Source organism: Pelophylax lessonae, assembly GCF_965119305.1.
Source record: "Pelophylax lessonae genome assembly, chromosome: 1".
Lineage (NCBI taxonomy): Eukaryota > Metazoa > Chordata > Amphibia > Anura > Ranidae > Pelophylax > Pelophylax lessonae.
The window spans coordinates 453,189,575-453,208,626 of NC_138768.1; the positions used below are offsets into that span (position 1 = coordinate 453,189,575).

General features: G+C 47.4%; 1 protein-coding gene across 1 annotated transcript in view; it reads right to left on the minus strand.

Annotated features, from left to right (window-relative positions):
• SLC25A42 (solute carrier family 25 member 42) overlaps window positions 1-19,052 on the minus strand; it is a 133,837-nt gene that overhangs the window by 96,390 nt on the left and 18,395 nt on the right. Inside the window, exon 2 of the mRNA XM_082243919.1 lies at window positions 12,522-12,633. Within this exon, the coding sequence (XP_082100045.1) occupies window positions 12,522-12,633 (112 nt within the window). The remainder of the gene's footprint in view (window positions 1-12,521; window positions 12,634-19,052) is intronic.

Here is a 19,052-nt window from a genome sequence, read left to right on the forward strand (position 1 = left end):
TACAGGACAGTTACACCCCCTTCCTGCGCAGGCCAATTTTCAGCTTATAGCACTGTTGCATTTTGAATGACAATTGCGCGGTCATGCAACACCTAAACCAAATTGATGTAATTTTCCCCACAAATAGAGCTTTCTTTTGGTGGTATTTGATCACCGCAAGGTTTTTTTCTTTTTTGGTACAAAAATTAAAAAAAAGGCCTCACTGATTTTTTTTTTATATATATATATATATATATATATATATACACATATACATATGTGTGTGTGTGTGTGTGTTGGTTTTTAAACATACAATGTATTTAAAGTTATAGTAACAATACCTCTAGATGAGCGTTAAGAGCCGGTTCACACTGCCGCGACCACTAAAGTCGCCTCATAAGGGGCGACCTCTAGCGCGACTTCAGCGTGACAACTTTGTAGGACTTTGTATTTGGCCAATCAGAATATGATGTGTTGTGACCTAATTTCCCTTTCCTTTTTTTTTTTTTTTTGCTGGCATTTATCGGGCATTTTTTGGGCGTCTTTGGAGGCAGGCATGTCTTTAGTGTCTGGGGGGTCTAAAAAATGTACCTGCGAAGTTTCAGCTCTGTAGCATGTCCAGAACCACAAAAAATTATCATTTTTCTTATAAATTTTATTAGAACATGAATACGGCTTCTCTGCACCCGGCATTTTTTCTTGCAGGCATTTATCGGGCATTTTTGGAGGCAGGCATGACTTTTTTTGGATTTAGTGTCTGGGGGGGGGGGGGGGGGTCTAAAAATGTACCTGTGAAGTTTCATTTCTGTAGCATGTCCAGAACCAGAAAAAAAAAAAAGCATTTTTCTTATAATTATTAATACAGCAGTGTGGGTTCAGTGTGGGTTCTAGACATGCTACAGAGCTGAAACTTCACAAGGACACTTTTTGGACCCCCCAGACACTAAATCCAAAAAAAGTCATGCCTGCCTCCAAAAATGCCCGATAAATGCCTGCAATAAAAAAGGCAAGGTGTAAAAAAGCCGCCACACTGCTGTATTAATAAGAAGTAAAATGCTCATTTTTTTGGGGGGTTCTGGACATGCTACAGAGCTGGAACTTCACAGGTACACTTTTTAGACCCCCCAGACACTAAATCCAAAAAAAAGTCATGCCTGCCTCAAAAAATGCCCGATAAATGCCTGCAAGAAAAAAAGCCGTATTAATGTTCTAATAAAAATACGAAAAAACGGAATTTTTGTAAAATCTTACCTGTAAAATTCCTTTCTCTGAGTCCTCCGACAGTCGCCGCCTCTTCATATTCGTCACTAATGGGGTTATTGACCTTTGCTCCGTAGGAGTGCTAGGCAACAGAATATATTAATATCAAAGCTTTTAGCATATCCCACCCCCAGGGGGTGGTCCCCTCAGTCAATACCTCCTTGCTTCCTGCATACCAACTCAGTTTCAGTAGAATAGCAGCAGAGTATACAAACAAACCCCAAAAGAGGGGCGGGGGCGGCGACTGTCGGAGGACTCAGAGAAAGGAATTTTACAGGTAAGATTTTACAAAAATTCAGTTTTCTCTTACGTCCTCCGACAGTCGCCGCCTCTTCATATTCGTCACTAATGGGGACGTCCCATAGCAGTGTAGACATGAGGGGTGGGAAAACAGCAGCCGCGCCTAAAGCAACGCAATACCCACATCAGAGAAAGGAACCTTACCAAAGTAAGAGAACCAACTGGGCAACAGGAAAACGTGCTCAACAGGAGCAACAACCCAGGAAAAAACAAGTAACTCAGGGGTAAAAACACCCCAACAACCAAGGGCCCAAACAAGGGACCCTAAGGCACCGCCGCACTAAGGACTTTACGGCCAAAAGAAGCATCTGCAGATGCCTGAACATCCACTTTGTAAAATTTGGAGAAGGTGTGAACGGACGACCAAGTCGCCACCTTACACACCTGGGCCACAGAAGCCCGATGATGACAGGCCCAAGACGTACTCAGAGATCTGGTAGAGTGCGCCTTCAAAGGCACGGGAGGAACCTTCCCCTTCAAAGCATAGGCCTGCTCAATGGTCTGTCTGATCCATTTGGCGATGGTAGAAGCCGACGCCGCCATGCCCTTCCGAGGTCCCTCGGGAAGGACAAAGAGAGAATCTGACTTGCGAAAGAATTTAGTCGACGACAGGTAAACCCTGATCGCACTAACAACATCCAAAAAATGTAAAGCCACCTCCTTCGGATGCTTAGGCTTCACGCAAAGCAAAGGCAAGACAATGTCCTCATTGAGGTGAAATTCAGAAATTCTCTTCGGAAGAAAAGATGGGTTAGGTCGCAAGACCACCTTATCCAAGTGAGTCACCAAATACGGAGACTTGCAAGACAAGGCCGCCAGCTCCGACACCCTGCGAGCCAAAGTAATCGCCACTAAGAAGGCAACCTTCTTGGACAACAAAGACAACGAGATCTCCCTGATATTTTCAAAAGGAGCATGTTGCAACACGGACAGAACAAGGTTCAAATCCCATGGAGGCAAAGGCTCCCTCCTAGGAGGGACCAAATGTCGCACCCCTTGAACAAAGGTGCTAACCAAAGAGTTAGACGCCACAGGACGTTGAAAAAGAACGGCCAGCGCAGAAATCTGACCCTTAATCGTGGCCAACGCCAAACGCTGGTCCACGCCCGTTTGAAGGAAAGCCAATACTCTCGACACCGAGTATGAGCGAGGGGAATACCCCCTGGACTCACACCAGGCAAAATACGCCTTCCAAGTAAGGTAGTAAATCTTCCCTGAAGAGGCCTTCCTGGCCTTGATCAAAGTGGGAATGACCTCAGGGGAGAGACCCCTATCCTTCAAGACCTGGCTTTCAACAGCCAGGCCGTTAAAGCCAGCGACTGTAAAGCAGGATGGAATATCGGTCCTTGAGACAAAAGGTCTGCTCGAAGAGGCAGACGCCACGGAGCGTCGACCACCAGATTCACGAGGTCTGCGTACCAAGACTGGCGAGGCCAGTCCGGTGCCACCAGAATCACCGTTTTCGGTTCCGAGGCCAACCTGCGAAGGAACCCGGACAGCAGCTGAATCGGTGGAAAGGCATACATCAGACGATACTGATGCCAGGGCGTCACTAACGCGTCCGAGGCGTCTGCCCGAGGATCGCGCGTCCTTGCCACGAACCCTTCCACCTTGTGATTTAGACGAGACGCGAACAGGTCCACATCTGGGGACCCCCACTTCGCTCACAACATCTGGAAGACATCCGGGTGAAGGGACCATTCCCCCTGGTCCAGGGTCTGGCGGCTCAGAAAATCCGCCTGCCAGTTTTCCCCCCCCTGGAATGTGAACTGCAGAGATCGCCGGGACGTGCGTCTCGGCCCAAGACAGAATGTCGGCTACTTCCCGAGCCGCCCGGGCACTACTGGTACCCCCTTGGTGGTTGATGTAGGCCACCGCTGTGGCATTGTCCATCTGCACCCGAACTGGACGGCCCTGAAGCCTGTCCGTCCAACGCAGAAGACAGAGATTTATCGCTCACAATTCCAGAATGTTGATCGGAAGGGAGGATTCCTCCTCCGACCAAGTTCCCTGGGTGGACAAGACGCCCAGAACACCACCCCAGCCCGACAGGCTGGCATCCGTGGTGATCACCGTCCATGACAAGAAACGAAAAGGACTTGCCCCCCGACACCGCCGGGGACTGGAGCCACCACAAAAGACCCCTTCGGGTGTGGCGGCCCAACGAAATCCAAAGATCCAGAGATTGCGGACGCCCGTCCCATACGGCCAGAACCTCCGCCTGAAGCTCCCGTGTGTGAAACTGGGCGAAGGGAATCGCCTCGAAAGCCGAAACCATCAATCCCAGACACCTCATACACGTCCGGAGGGACGAGCACTGATTGTCCCTGAGGGACCTGACTTCGCACTGAAGTGTCCGAAGCTTGTCTTCCGGCAGGAAGACCTTCGCCTGAACAGAGTCCAGAATCATCCCCAGGTAGGGAAGATGAACCGACGGACACAACATCGATTTTGGAAAATTTATCGTCCAGCCGAATTCCTGCAGAGTAGACATCGTGATGGACAGGTCGTTCACCAGACCCTGATTGGTCGCGGACTGAATCAGGATATCGTCCAGATACCCCAAGACAGAGATGCCCTGGGCTCTCAGTAAAGCCAGAACCGGCGCGAGCACCTTGGTGAAAACCCGCGGAGCCGAGGCGAGACCGAAGGGTAACGCCACGAATTGATAATGATCCTCCGCAATGGCAAATCGAAGGTACCTCTGGTGACCCTCGAAAATGGGGACGTGTAAGTACGCATCCTTCAAGTCGATGGAGGCCATGAATTCCCCCGGAACCAGGGCAGCCACTATTGATCGCAGGGATTCCATGCGAAACTTGCGAACCCGCACAAAGCGGTTCAGAGCTTTCAAGTCCAGAATCGGACGTACTTTGCCCTCCTTTCTGGGCACAGTGAACAGATTGGAATAGAACCCCCGAAATCTGTCACGATGAGGCACCGGAACCACCACTCCCTGGGCCCGCAGGTCCCGCACCGCCAGGTGCAGATCCTGCAAGCGCTCCGGAGTCAGCTGAAGGTTTGAGGGGAAAAAAATCAGCCCGCCGGCCGAGAGAGAAACTCGATCTTGTATCCAGATCGAACGATTTCCTGAACCCACCTGTCCCGAATGCGGTCCAGCCAGGGTTGAAGAAAACCGAGCAAACGTCCCCCCACCCCAGAAACGGGTGAGGGCGCCCCTTCAGGCCGCATTGTTATAGGCAGCGGATCCGGACTGGCCGGACTTCTGCTTACCCGCCCACGGCTTCTTCTGGGAGCCTTGGCCTTTGAAGGGCTTGCCCTTATAGTGCGACCGAAAGGCACGAAAGGACCCCTGAGAGGGCCTAAACGAAGCATTCTTCTTACCACGAACAAACTTATTCTTGTGAGATTGGGGCAAGAGAGTGCTCTTACCCCCAGAAAAATGGATTTTTGTAAAATCTTACCGTAAAATCCTTTTCTCTTAGCTCATTGACAGACGTAGTCCTCGGTGATACACCACCTTCGGGTTATGTTGCCTCCACAGGAGCAGGACTAGACAGGAAATTAAAAAGCTCTGGCCACACCCTAGGGGCAGTCCCAGAGGGTATATCCTCTCTCTCTCTGCCTCAGCAAATCAGTTATGTGAAAAAGCAGTCTTTAGAGATTTTAACCCAACCCAACTCAAAAAAACAGAGGGGCGGGGACTACGTCTGTCAATGAGCTAAGAGAAAAGGATTTTACGGTAAGATTTTACAAAAATCCATTTTTCTCTAGCGCTCATTGACAGACGTAGTCCTCGGTGATACACCACCTTCGGGACGTCCCAGAGCAGTATCACAACTGAGGGGTGGGAAAATGAAATCAAATCCCAATCTAGAAGGCCCAACCGGTGCCAACTAGAAGTTTACAATGCTCATCCTTAATGATGAGACTCAACAAAAGAGAGAAAAAAATTTTTCTTTTTTTTTTTTTTTTTTTTTTTTCAAAACAGAAAAAAACCCTCGAGGTAGACCACCGGTCTCCTCAAATTGCGGCCTGCAAAACCTTGCGGCCAAATGAGGCATCCGCCGATGCCGTCACATCAATTTTATAGAATTTTGTAAAGGTATGTACCGACGACCAAGTGGCCGCCTTACATACCTGGACCACTGACGCCTGATGGCGAAAGGCCCAGGAAGTACTGAGCGCTCGAGTGGAGTGCGCCCTAACAGGGAACGGAGGACTCTGACCCTTAATAGAATAAGCCTGTACCACCGTTTGTCTAATCCATTTGGCAATGGTCGTGGCAGATGCAGGCAAACCCTTTCTGGGGCCATCCGTGATCACAAAAAGTGAATCCGTCTTACGGAATGATTCCGTAGCTTTCAGGTATACCCTGATTGCCCGAACCACATCTAAGGAATGCAACGCATGTTCCCGATGATGCTTGGGCTGAGGACACAAGGAAGGTAGTACAATATCTTCATTCAGATGAAAATCTGAAACCACCTTAGGAAGAAAAGATGGCTTAGGATGAAGTACTACCTTATCCCTATGAATCACTAGGTATGGGGACTGGCATGATAATGCAGCCAGTTCTGACACCCTGCGAGCAGAAGTAATAGCCACCAAGAAGACCACTTTCTGGGTTAAAGTAAGCAAGGGAATCTCCCTGATGTTTTCAAAGGGAGGTTTCTGTAGAACCGACAAAACCAAATTAAGATCCCAGGGCGGTAAGGGCGCGCGGACTTGAGGAGCCAGGTGCCGCACCCCCTGGATGAAATTCCGCACCAAGGATTTGGTAGCTAAAGGTTTCTGAAAGAAGATTGCTAATGCTGAAACTTGACCCTTGATGGTGCTCAAGGCTAGCTTCTGCTCAACCCCTTGTTGCAAAAAGGCCAATATTCGAGACACTGAATAGGTACGTGGAGGAAATCCTAAAGATTCGCACCACGCAATATAAGTCTTCCATGTGTGATAATAGACTTTGCTGGAAGTCGCTTTCCTTGCTTTAATAAGGGTAGGAATGACTGAAGTAGACAAACCTCTGTCCTTCAGTACTTGGGTCTCAATGGCCAGGCCATTAAAACCAGCGACTGTAAAGCACGAAGGTAAATTGGTCCTTGAGACCACAGACACTCCCTGAGACGAAGTTCCCACGGAACGTCTGCGACTAACATGTCCAAGTCGGCCAGGCCGGCTTGAGGAGGCCAGCCTAGAATTTCTAGGACCACTGGCGCTGATTGGATCTGAACCAGGCGTCCCTAGAGCTATCTGGCCCCGACCATCCGAGAAAGTCTGGTCGTTTTCTGTTTCCACACATTTATCAGATACCTGATAGTTATCAGGAAAGGTGATCTTTTCTGGTTGAACCTCAGGGACCGAAGTCACCCGACTAGAGGCTACTTGGCCTATCTGGTCAATCAGATCCGATTCCTGTGAGGTATCGGGACTAATCTTAGGAAAAGGTAAAGGAAAAGATCTATTCAGGGAACGGTAACTACCGCTTCCTGTGGTACTTAAATGTTGGAAGGGAAGAATCGCACCGGTAGTAGTGGTTGATGCTCGATCTAATGTCCTGAATACCGGTGAAAACGTCCCCCCACCCTGAAACCGGGTGGGGGCGCACCTTCAGGCTGTGTACTCCTTTACTTCGGGTTTGGCTGGGTTGGTCCTCTGCTTGTCCGACCAGCCCTTCTTGAACCCTCCTGGAGGAGTCTTGCCTTTCCCGGGAGTACCAGCCGGGCGCCCTTTATGGGCGGTAAAGAAAGGTCCTCGCTTGTTGCGAGGTCCCTTAGCTTTTGCAGCCTGTGGCAAAAAAGTGCTCTTGCCCTAACAAGGGAGTAGTGTCCAAGGCTGCGTCACAGATAAACCGTAGCCCTTGTATGATCTGTTCCATCAAATCAGATGTCTCCTGGGGAATACTTTTCCCCTAAGATCTTGGCGTACCATTTTCGCCCATTCCGTAAGTGTCTGGGAAACTAGACCAATAACAATTACTGGTCTAAATGCTGACCCTATCAGAGAAAAGATAGTGCGGGACTCTGCTTCTATCTTTCGATCCACCGAATCTTTAAAGGACGAAGTGTCCTCCACTGGAATAACCGTGGCTTTATTCAGCCTGGAAATAGGCGGATCCACGACTGGTGGTACCGTCCATTTCTTAATGATGGATTCCTCAAACGGATAGCGTCTAGCAATACGCTTGGAAATAGTAAAGGTACGTTTAGAATGCTCCCATTCTCCTTTAATCTGATTACCAAAACATTTAGGTACAGGAAAAGCCTTCGCCGTCTTGATGGGCTTATTAGTCCCAAAAGGCCTCTCTGTTTCAGTTGCCTCTGCCGGTAAAGCCTCAAGTTTTAAGGTTTCTTGCACTGCCACAACTAGTGCGTCCACCAATGCTTCTTCCTGAATTATAGCAAGAGAAGAAGCGTCCTCCTCACTGTCTGAGGGGGCTTTACCTGGGATAACAGCCCTTGCAGAGGAACCTGCAACTGCCGTGACCATCTCTGAATCTGAGTCAGAGGTGTCAGATAGTATAGGGGTAGGCGGGGGTCGCTTCCTTGACCCCCGTCCCTGACAGGCCGCCTCCACCCGAGCCACCATAGACTCCAAAATTGCTGTAAATGACTCTATACTCTGTGCACCGGCGGGTCCCGAGGCCCCCTCGAGGGAAACAGGTGGGGGAATATGTGTGGCAGGGTCCATAATAACTCCAGTTACTTCCTGGATAATATAATTCAAAAGTAAAGAAAAAAATTTTTTTTTTTTTTTTTTTCTTTTTTTTTTTCTGACCCCCAGCGCCACAAAAAGCCCCTTAGTGTTACCTGCTAGGGATCTTTATCGATCGAGAGAGAGAGAGATAGACCCCCAGGCTCACCACTTGATGCTCAGAGTTAAACTGCAACAGCTTACAGCGCTGTCTTGACAAACAGGAAGTCTTTTTGGCTGGCTGCCCAGGAAGAAAGGAGGCGGCTCCGCCCCTCTGCACGCCTTCCGGCGCCTCCCCCAAGCTCCACGAGGTGTAAGATCACCTCAAACATGGCCGCCCCCATGCTGGAGACACGAGGCTACGCCAAAATGGCGGCTCGTGCGATCCAGCAAAAAAAATGGCGGCGGCCTATACTGAATAGCGGTGTGCTGCAGGGCACACAACACTCTATCTGCATGGGGATATGGCGTGGTTGGCGGTACCGGCCCTGGCGGACCGCATGGCCGTTCGGGAGGCCTGCTAATAGCTGGAGATCTGATTTGGAAGGCAGTCTACATGTCCGTGGCTTCTGACTGGTAGGTAGCTTATACTTAACCCATAAGATTCCCAGAATGCCACAGATTACATCTTTTAAACATGTATACAATAGATTGTTAGCTCCCAAACCAAGCCTCCTGGCTTTTGCACACATAAAATCACACTCAAAGTAGGAGGATTTGTGACATGTTATAGGATAGAAAGGACTCTTTCTTACCATACAGAGAGGGGCCCGCGTTCACCACAAAACCCGTCAGGGAAAAAGGGGGAACATACTACTCACCATACCGGAACCAGGCGGGCACCAACTCCTGACAGTACCCCTCTCCACCGGGGCGGGAGGGCTGTCGACCGATACGGACGCCGTGACTCATGGTCTTTGGCGTTTCAGCGAGACGTTTAACTTGCGGGTTCAGTCCTTTTAATGGGACTTTGTCGCGGCCGACCCAGCGCGGAGCTATGGCCTGCACGCGCTCGTAGGCTGAACTGGGGTGACCACCGGATCTCAACATCCAGCCCGTCGCCCAGTTCAGCTTTCTTGCTTGAAGATCTCACAGGAACACTGGAGAAAAAAAGCTGTCTAAAAATCCTTTAAGAAAAAAATTCTTGCCAGGACCTAAGATCCCAGCAAGGTATCTAGGTCCTTACTCCTAACTAGACAGAAAATAACTGATTTGCTGAGGCAGAGAGAGAGAGGATATACCCTCTGGGACTGCCCCTAGGGTGTGGCCAGAGCTTTTTAATTTCCTGTCTAGTCCTGCTCCTGTGGAGGCAACATAACCCGAAGGTGGTGTATCACCGAGGACTACGTCTGTCAATGAGCGCTAGAGAAATACCCTTTATCAGAGTATCCAAAGATTCGCCAAAAAGGCGGGATCCCGCGTAGGGCAAATTAGCCAGAGTCTTGCGAAAAGATTGGTCAACCGACCAACATTTCAACCATATCAGGCGACGGTTCAAGACCGCCACACTAGAAAGGCGCGCCGCCAAAGTGACTAAATCCAAGTCCGCATCACACAAATACATGACACCCTGATGAATCTGATCCACCATAGCCAAAGTTGTCGGCGGGGCAGAGTCAGCCACCAGAGTGCGCTTGAGCACCTGCGTCCAATCCGCAATAGCCTGGGCTGCCATAATGGAAGCAAAAATAGGCTTCAGCATAGAGCCAGCAACCGTATAGGCATGACGGGCCAGAGATTCCAATCTCCTGTCCGTCGGGTCCCGGAACACCGGGGTATCCTCAGCAGGGATCGCAGTTGATTTATTCAAAATTGCCACCGAGTAATCCACCTGAGGCGGTACACACCAACGCTCATCAGTAGCCGGTGTAAAGGGATAACGCAGCTTGAACCTACTCGGCACAGCAAAAGGCTTTTTTAAATTGCGCCATTGCTCATCAACCGCGCGCTGAAATTCCGTAGAGCAAGGAAAAACCTGCGATGTTTTGCGTTTTCTCTGCGTCCCATAAGAGGACATCAAAAGCAGGAGGACATGGTTCATCCTGCAAATGCAGCGTTTGCTTGATAGAAGAAACCAACTCATCCATGAGTGCAAGCTCTTCAGACGAGCCAGGGGGAGAATTATCAACCCCTTCCACCTCAGCCTCCCCGTCAGACCCCACAAGGTCTAGGGATGAGTGAGACCCTGAGAAGGGCACTCCAGCCATAGCAGCCCCATCGCCCTCTGAATCAGAGGAAATAGACACCCTGGGCCGTTTAGTGGATCGATCAGCCACCAGCATCTGCACCTGAGCAGCTAAGTTTGCAACAATAGTGGCCAGATCAGCCCCCTCGGGGGAAGCAGCAGCCCCTTGGCCCCCCACCAGGATGGTAGGAAACTTGCAATCCTGAGAATCCATGCCCCAGCAAAATAAGTAATAAAGGGTACTGCCCCTTTAAGATCGCGGCGAGCGCTGCCCACCGCACCCACTGAACACACTGACCCCCACAGGGATAAGAAACTGGGCAAGGAATACAGGACAAAAGGAGATATAAAACCTGGAGAGCTCACACAGGCTGCTGCACCGATCGCTGTCCCAGAGGAAAAGGAAGTGATGCAAGACTGACCGCCCCTATGAAGCCTCTGCAAGGCTCCACAAACATGGCCGCTCGGCTGAGGACAAAACCCTGGGCAAAGAGAACATGGCGCTGACATGTGGGATCGATCGCCGCTCAAAATGGCGGCGTTTGGCGCCAAAAACGTGTGCAGTACCTCACAGGACCTGCCACCATCATTTTTGCCCCAGAAAAATGGCGGATCGCCGCAGCGATCGCCGCACAGCATGTCTAAAATCTTACGGCTTCATATGACACCCAGCAGAGCGGGAGAGCCCCCCCCTCACAGCCCACACACAGGCAGCAAGTGCACACAGGAGCTGACAGGGAGCACAGCAGCCACACAGACATGCAGGGTCACACAGTTCCAGACTGACACCCAAAAAAGACAGGTCCCCACATAGAGATACACTTACCAGTCCGGATGGCGTGGGGAGCCTGCTCCAGCAACCAAACCGCAGTACTGAGGACAGGGAGTGTCGCAAGCATGACGCAGTGGAGTTGCGGTGCGAAACCGCAATGGCGTCCAGTGAGGTAGCCACCTCACCGATAGCATCCCTGCAGCGAACAGGGATGGGTCGTTCAATGTGCCAGGGAAAACCCTAAGCTGAACGCTCGATGGCAGGCTGGGAAGCCCCTGGCCCTGAGCCCTGGGATCCAGGGTGGCCAGACTGAGACCCAGCTCTGCACGATCATCTTCATCAGAAGAACTAACTAAAGCTGGAAATAAACAGCTAAGTAAAAGAAAGAGAAAAAACTTCAAATAAAATCAAAAAAGAGAAAAGTGGCTGAGACTAAGAGCCCCAGCACAGGAACAGCCTGCACTCCTGAGCTAGGCATATGAAACTGAGTTGGTATGCAGGAAGCAAGGAGGTATTGACTGAGGGGACCACCCCCTGGGGGTGGAATATGCTAAAAGCTTGGATATTAATATATTCTGTTGCCTAGCACTCCTACGGAGCAAAGGTCAATAACCCCATTAGTGACGAATATGAAGAGGCGGCGACTGTCGGAGGACGTAAGAGAAACTTTTATTATTGGAGAGCTTGCAAATTGCTTGCAACACACTTTTTTGCATATTTTACATGCTCCTTTAGAAGTCAATGACGGCAAAGACACCCTATTCCAATTTATAGGTAGTTTGTGAACCTTTCTAAGCTTCAGGCATTGAGCTACAGGTACTTGAATGCTGAAATGTGAACAGGAAACATTTAAAAGCATAAAATTCTGTTTGTAAAGCATTTTGGAGCTTTGAGCTTCAAGCTACAAAACGCTCCGGTGTAAACAGGGGCTTAGTAGGCAGAGGAAGAGTAGGTGGTAGAGCTTAGTGATAACCTAGGGCAAAGTCAAGGTGTAAGGAACAAAATGAATTCAAAGTGCCTCAATGTGCAAAGAAATTTGCCCACTGCAAAGAGAATACAATGCTTCAGGGAGTGTCAGACTTTTTCTACTGTGCTACACATAGTGGTTCAATCCACCAGGTCTTACTTCACTACGGTGTTTTGTAGTGACATAGAGGCCAGTGGGGGGCATCACAGTGTGAAGCAAGGGACCAGGAAATCAACACTCCTGGAGTTTTGGAGTCTGAAGATTCTTCAGCCAGTTTCTCTTTAATGCAGCAAAGATGGAGCTGGCAGAGGGAAAGGAGAGTTTTAAATTCTTTGCAAAACTTTAAAATGTAGTACATGTTCATCTTCAGGTACACTATATTTGCTTGACAAAGGAGAACCTACCTTGGAATATGATTTTGGTTCTGTCCAGTGGAGCAACTGCTGTCTTGGCCACAGCTCCAGCCAAAGCGCCAGACATTAAGGAGTTGACGACTCCCTTGTCATTTTTGTTTCCCTAGTGAAACAGAATAGAATGTTACAATAGCAATCTACAAAAAGTATTCCTATCCCTAATGGGGATTGCACAACATTGTTTCATACTTCAGATCAGCAAAGTTAACTAGAGCACTGGGCTGTGGAGGGGGAAGGTGGAGGAGGGGGGGAAGGTGGAGGAGGGGGGAAGGGATGGAGGGAGGAAGGAGGGAGGGATGGAGGAGGGAGGGATGGATGGAGGAGGGAGGGAGTGGCTAGCTCAGGTTCTCAGCAGCACGTTCCTGCTGTTCCAGCGTCTGGGTGGATCCTGGCATTAAAGTTCCTGGCATTAAAGTTGGGATCTCTCTGAATTTGGCTGGCTGGAGTGGGTGGCCCCCATTAGCAGATGATCTGCTCCTCTTCCTGAATGATCCGAGTTCATCCCTTCAGGGCACTATTCGGATACTGAATGATTTCTAATATATGTAGCCTTTGCGTGAACAGGACCAAGTCCCAACTGTTCTCAAAATTGTCCCTGAAGCGAAAGCCCTGGTTTCCCCTGATATGAAGTTACAATGGGTGGAGAGGTTAAAATATCCGCTACATATTGTCCACCCTCAGATGACCTTCCTCTAGAGGAGGTCTGGCACTTCCTGACTGCTTCAAATATTACCTGGCTGCCTGGATACTACCAATATGGCTATGCTTTTAGAGGCAGTAGTAGTGTCTCCCCTGGAGGCTTTACAGTCTCTTCTCTATAGAGGAGCAAAAGCCCCTTATCCTTCATTGACAGACACAGCTCTTCATCTTCTTGACTGTAGGGACATCCCAAAGCAAACATGTCAAACTTGAGGGGTGGGAACAGCAGAAAAAAACAAACTTCCCCAAGGCTAAACATAGCCAACTTCAACTGTCAACTGGAGCTTGCCTGAAAAAAAAAAAAAAAACACCCTCAAAGCAGGATAAGTCCTCTAAGCAGCCAGCAAAACTTTGCGGACAAAAAAAGCATCCGCAGATGCCAACCAATCCACTTCTAAAAAATTTTGTGAATGTGTGTACAGACAACCAGGAACCCACCTGCATCACTGATGCCTGATGACGGAAGGCTCAGGAGGCACCAAGTGCCCGAGTAGAGTGCGCCTTGACAGGGAAAAGAGGAACCTGACCTTCAACAGAATAAGCCTGAACCACAGTCTGTCTGATCCATCTGGAAATGGTCATAGCAGAAGCAGCCAGCCCCTTGTGAGGTCCATCAGTAAGGACAAATAGTGAGTCTGATTCCCTAAAAAGACTCCATAGCTGCCAGATACACCGTTATTTCCCGAACCACATCCCGGGAGAGCAAGGCAACTTCCTTAGGATGCTTAGGCTTGGGGCACAGGGAGGGCAACACAATGTTTTGATGAATGTCAAATGAAAGTCAGAGACGATCTTCGGAAGGAACGATGGAAATGGACGCAGAACCACCTTATCCCTGTGAACCACCAGGTCAGGTGAAAGATAAGACAACTCCCCCAGTTCAGACATCGTGTGCACCAAAGAAATTGGCCACGAAAAAGGCCACCTCCTCAGACAATGTAAGCAGGGGAATCTCCTAAATATTTTCAAAGGGAGGCTTCTGGAAAACTGACAACACCAAATTGAGGTCCCTCAGCAACAATGGAGACAGCACTAGAGGAACCAAGTATCCCACGCCCTGGAGAAAAGAACGCACCAAGGATTGTGTGGCCAACTCGCTTTAAAAGGAAATCTGCCCAAGGCCAAGGCCGAGACCTGGCCCTGAGGGATTTACACCACGTACGATGGTAAATCTTCCTAGAAGTAGATTATCTAGCTTTTAACAGCATAGGAATCACCGAGTCAGACAACCCTCTGTCCTTCAGCACCTGCCTTTCAACAGCCAAGCCATCAAAGCCAGCGACTAAAGCAAGATGGAAGATTTACCCTTGGGACAGCAGATCTTCCCTGAGAGGACGTCTCCAAGGAGCATTGGCGACCAGCCGTACCAGATTGGCATACCAAGACCAGCGAGGCCATTCTGGAGCCACTAGGATGACTGGAATCCCTTCTGCCTCGATCCTGCATTGTAGTCTCAGCAGAAGCTGGAGAGGAGGAAAGGCGTAAATCAGATGATACTGACTCCAAGGAGCCACTAATGCGTCTGTAGGGATGGCTAGAGGATCCCGAGACCGTGCCACAAACCTCTGAACCTTCCTGTTGAAGCGAGAGGCCAACAGATCCACCTCTGAAGTACCCCACCGTAGACCCAACTGATAAAACCCCTCCGGATGAAGAGACCATTCTTCCCTGGTCTAACGTCTGTCGACTGAGATAGTCCGCTTGCCAATTTTCCACCCCCTGGAATGTGCACAGCAGAGAGGGCTTAAATGAATCTCTCTGCCCACCTTAGAATGCTGGCTACATCCCGAGCCACCAGGACACTGCTTGTGCCCCCTTTGTGATTGAAATAGGCCATGGCCATGGCATTGTCTGATTTAATCCGCACTGGACACCCGTGTAGATGATTTGTCCAATGATAAAAAAAGGAGGAAACATTTCTGCGCTATGAATATAAGCTCAATAATGATTGAATAAAAAAAAAAAAAAAAAAAAAAAAACACACATGACAAAAAGGTAAAGCAGCATACACAGACCTATAGAAAAATCCAACCGTAAATGTGCATAAACGTGTAGCGCTAACAATAAATTGTGACATAAATCAATAATCATAAAACAATGTGCATAATTGTGAATCAAGACCATAAAAAGTCCATATGAAAGTCCTTGAATGATAAGGAATTCACAATAAAAAAGTGTGAAAAAATGAAGAGGAAACACGTCCTAGCATGTAGAATATATCCTCACACAGCAAGCAGGAAAAGATCACCCGTGGGATAGAACACACCGAATGGCAGCTTACTAAATCACAATGGCCACCAAACCTAATGGAGAGGCCAACAGCGCTTGACAAAGAGTTAACAGGAACCCCAGGTGTCAATCCTCAGGATGTCATGGTAAGATACACTCATGAGAGGATGCATAAGGGCCATATAGATAAAGGGGATAACAAAGGCACATAGTGTGATACTGTATTAAAACTGCAATTAAGTTTATTAAAATAGGTGCACTCACATGTTAAAAAGAGCAATCAGGCATGTCCATATACTGAAACTGCTGATAGTAGTTAGAACAGCAGCATCCCCGAACTCATAGATAAAAAAAAGCCGGCTAAGGGGGCATGGCGACGTCACGTCTGGTACCGTCCGACGCGTTTCATGATAGGTTGACGTAGTCTGGGGCTTAGTTACCAGACGTGACTCCACGCCTATTTATATCCCCCATAGTGAAGAACGAACTTATATTCTCAGCGCAGAAAATTTTCCTCCTTTTTTATTATTTGTATATAGAATCCTTTCTGCCGCTTTGATTTATTCTACTTGTTTGTTCACATTGTTTGTCACTATAGATATTTTCGAATTTCGGAGCCAACAAGTCTTAGACACATATGGCATTTTTGATAGTAATCACATTTTGGTAGAGGACATAGGAAGTCGCTTAATGCGATTAAAAAATTTTATGACTTTAGAGGTGCATGCTAATTGGGACATAGCGTTTTTGGAACGCTATGTGGCCGATAAGATGGTACCTAGAAGTCTAAGATGGAGGTCAACCCCCAAAGCGATGAACAAGATCCTGACGACTGATTCCTATATTTTAATGAAGCAGGAGTCAAATTCCTACAATTCCTCATTAGCAAAAAGAATAAATGGTCTAAAATAGATGCAGAAACCCGTACTCTAAAAAGCTCTTTGGCAGAGTTTAAAGAGAATGAGGAATATAAAAAAAGATCAGATCTTCTCAAACATCTCGAGAAGGAAGTATCTGAACAGAGGAATAAGAAAAAATGCAAATTAAATCGGAATGTTAACGAATTTGGAAATTATACAGTATTCAAATGAAAGTTGAATAGAGCACCAAATACATCAGAGACTATTCCTACTAAAGGGTAGCCAATGGAGATGCCCCTTAGGCCACCCCCACGACCAGTACAAAGGGAGACTATAATAAACAATTCAAACCCAATAAAGGGAGAAGGAAAATCTCAGTATCCCTCCTCTCATAATAATCAACAAGGTGGCTTGAGACCTTTTTTCAATAAATCGGAATTTTCAAGGACCTCAACCTTTCCAGAATAGGAATCACCATAATTCCACCCATACACCCAACCATGGTGGGGGAATTCCTACTTACAACAGATACGCCCCCCTTGAGAATGACGCCTGGGAGTCCCCTTCTGATAGCAGGATAATCACCCGTCATCCATTTGGTACTCCTTATGGAGAGTGGAATCGAGATAGGGACCAATACCAACATGTGGACTATCCCTCCCGGGAACCCCCTCACTATTCTAGATCTTTTCCCCCAATATCAACAGGATAGTGAATACCATTCAGGGGATTTTCTCAAGGGTAATCAAAACAACAAAAGAAATATAGAACAAAGAGAGGGACCAGAGGGGGGAGGCGTGCAAGGTCAAAAAAGAAGACGGGTATAAAGGATGCGGGTATTTTTAATCTTTCAAAGACTGTTGTCTCTGCAGAGGAAAAGTTAGTTCCTAATCGTGGCCTCAAGTTTGCCCCTCTTAAAGTTTTAAGCAAATTTGACACATTTATGGATGTGCAAAAATACATCAGAAAGTTAATCAAAAGATACCTCATCTCCAATCCTAACCGCACCATGACTAGTGGTGATAATAGATATTCACATACCTCACTTGTGAATGCCTCTTTAACGCCCCTGTTAAAATATCCCCCTCAATTCAGGTGTTCAGGGACCTTGTCTTTAACGACTTGGACAAGATTAAGATCAACAAACCCCCTAGAAATGAGGCCTTACATATTGGCCTGCAACAACTATGCGATAAAAAGGACATAGTGGATAAGGGGGGAGGGATTGTCGTTATGGACAAGGAAGATTACATTCTTGAAATTAATAATATCTTAGGTGATAGGGACACATATGGATTCCTAAATGGAAATCCTACATTTAAGTTTAAAAAAGAACTCCAACAGTTGGTTGATAAAGCTTTTGACAATGGCATCTTAAATAAAAAAACAAAAGGCAAATCTCATCCCTTCAGCTCCACGTTTACCTATAATTTATTTTCTCCCCAAAGTGCACAAAAACCCTGTTAAAACCCCAGGACGTCCCATTATTAGTGGGATGGATTCCCTTTGTTCTCGTATTGGTAAATACGTTGATGAGTTCTTGCAGCCCATAGTATCAAAGATGACATCATACTTAAAGGATACTACTCATGTTCTTAATATCCTGCAAGGGATAGTTTGGAGGGAAGAATTTATTATGGCTACAGCTGACGTGGCGTCGCTGTACACCATTATTTCCCACCAACAAGGGTTGGAAGCAGCCAGTTACTACCTTGACATGGAAAGTTCTCTGGCAGGGGAACAAATATCCTTTATTTTTAAAGTATTGGAGTTTGCCATGACACACAACTTTTTTTGGTTTAGTAACACCTATCTACAAGATTGCGGTGTCGTGATGGGAGCAAAATTTGCTCCAAGTCTGGCAAATCTTTTTATGGCCAGATGGGAGGAGGATGTCATCTTTAGAGACCGTCCGCCACAACTTGTTTTGTGGCAGAGGTACATAGATGACATCCTTTCTATGGGATGGAGATCAGCTGTCCCTTGATTCTTTTATGCAAGGCCTTAATAGGAACAACAGGGGAATTAAGCTGGATTGTTCCAGCAGCACCTCACAGGTGACCTTTCTGGATCTGAATTTGATTGCATGCGGAGATCGAGTAACCACCACTATGCACTTTAAAGAAACAGACTGTAATGTTTTTTTTTCAAATTGACAGCTGTCATAATGACTCCTGGCTAAAGGCAGTACCTAAGGGTCAATTTATGCTCTTACGACGGAATTGTACACACCTCAATTATTTTTTTATCACAAGCCTCAGAGTTGAAATCCAGGTTTATAGAGAAGGGCTATAATAGTGACATTTTGGATAATACCATTAAGGAGGTGGCTAATATTAAACAGATCAACGTTATTGGAATCCAGTAAGCGGAAAAAATCAAAATAATGACTTCTAGAAATTAAATTTGTTACTTCTTTCTCGATGCAACATTTCCTAATCAAAAATATTATTTGGAAACACTGGTCCGTTGTGAAGAATGATCGTATACTAGGTCCAGCTCTTCCCGACCAACCATGAATCTTTAGAGGTGTCCCCTTCTTTAAGACACAGAATAGCACAAAATGTTATTGACCGACCTATTAGACCCCTTTTTTCCCGGAATTAAAGGGTTATTTCCCCTGTCGCAAATGCAATATTTGCACTCTAAATTCTTTTAAAAAGGTAAGAGGATTGAGACATTTTGTTCACAACAAACTGACAGAGAATTTGACATTAATTCTTTCATTACATGT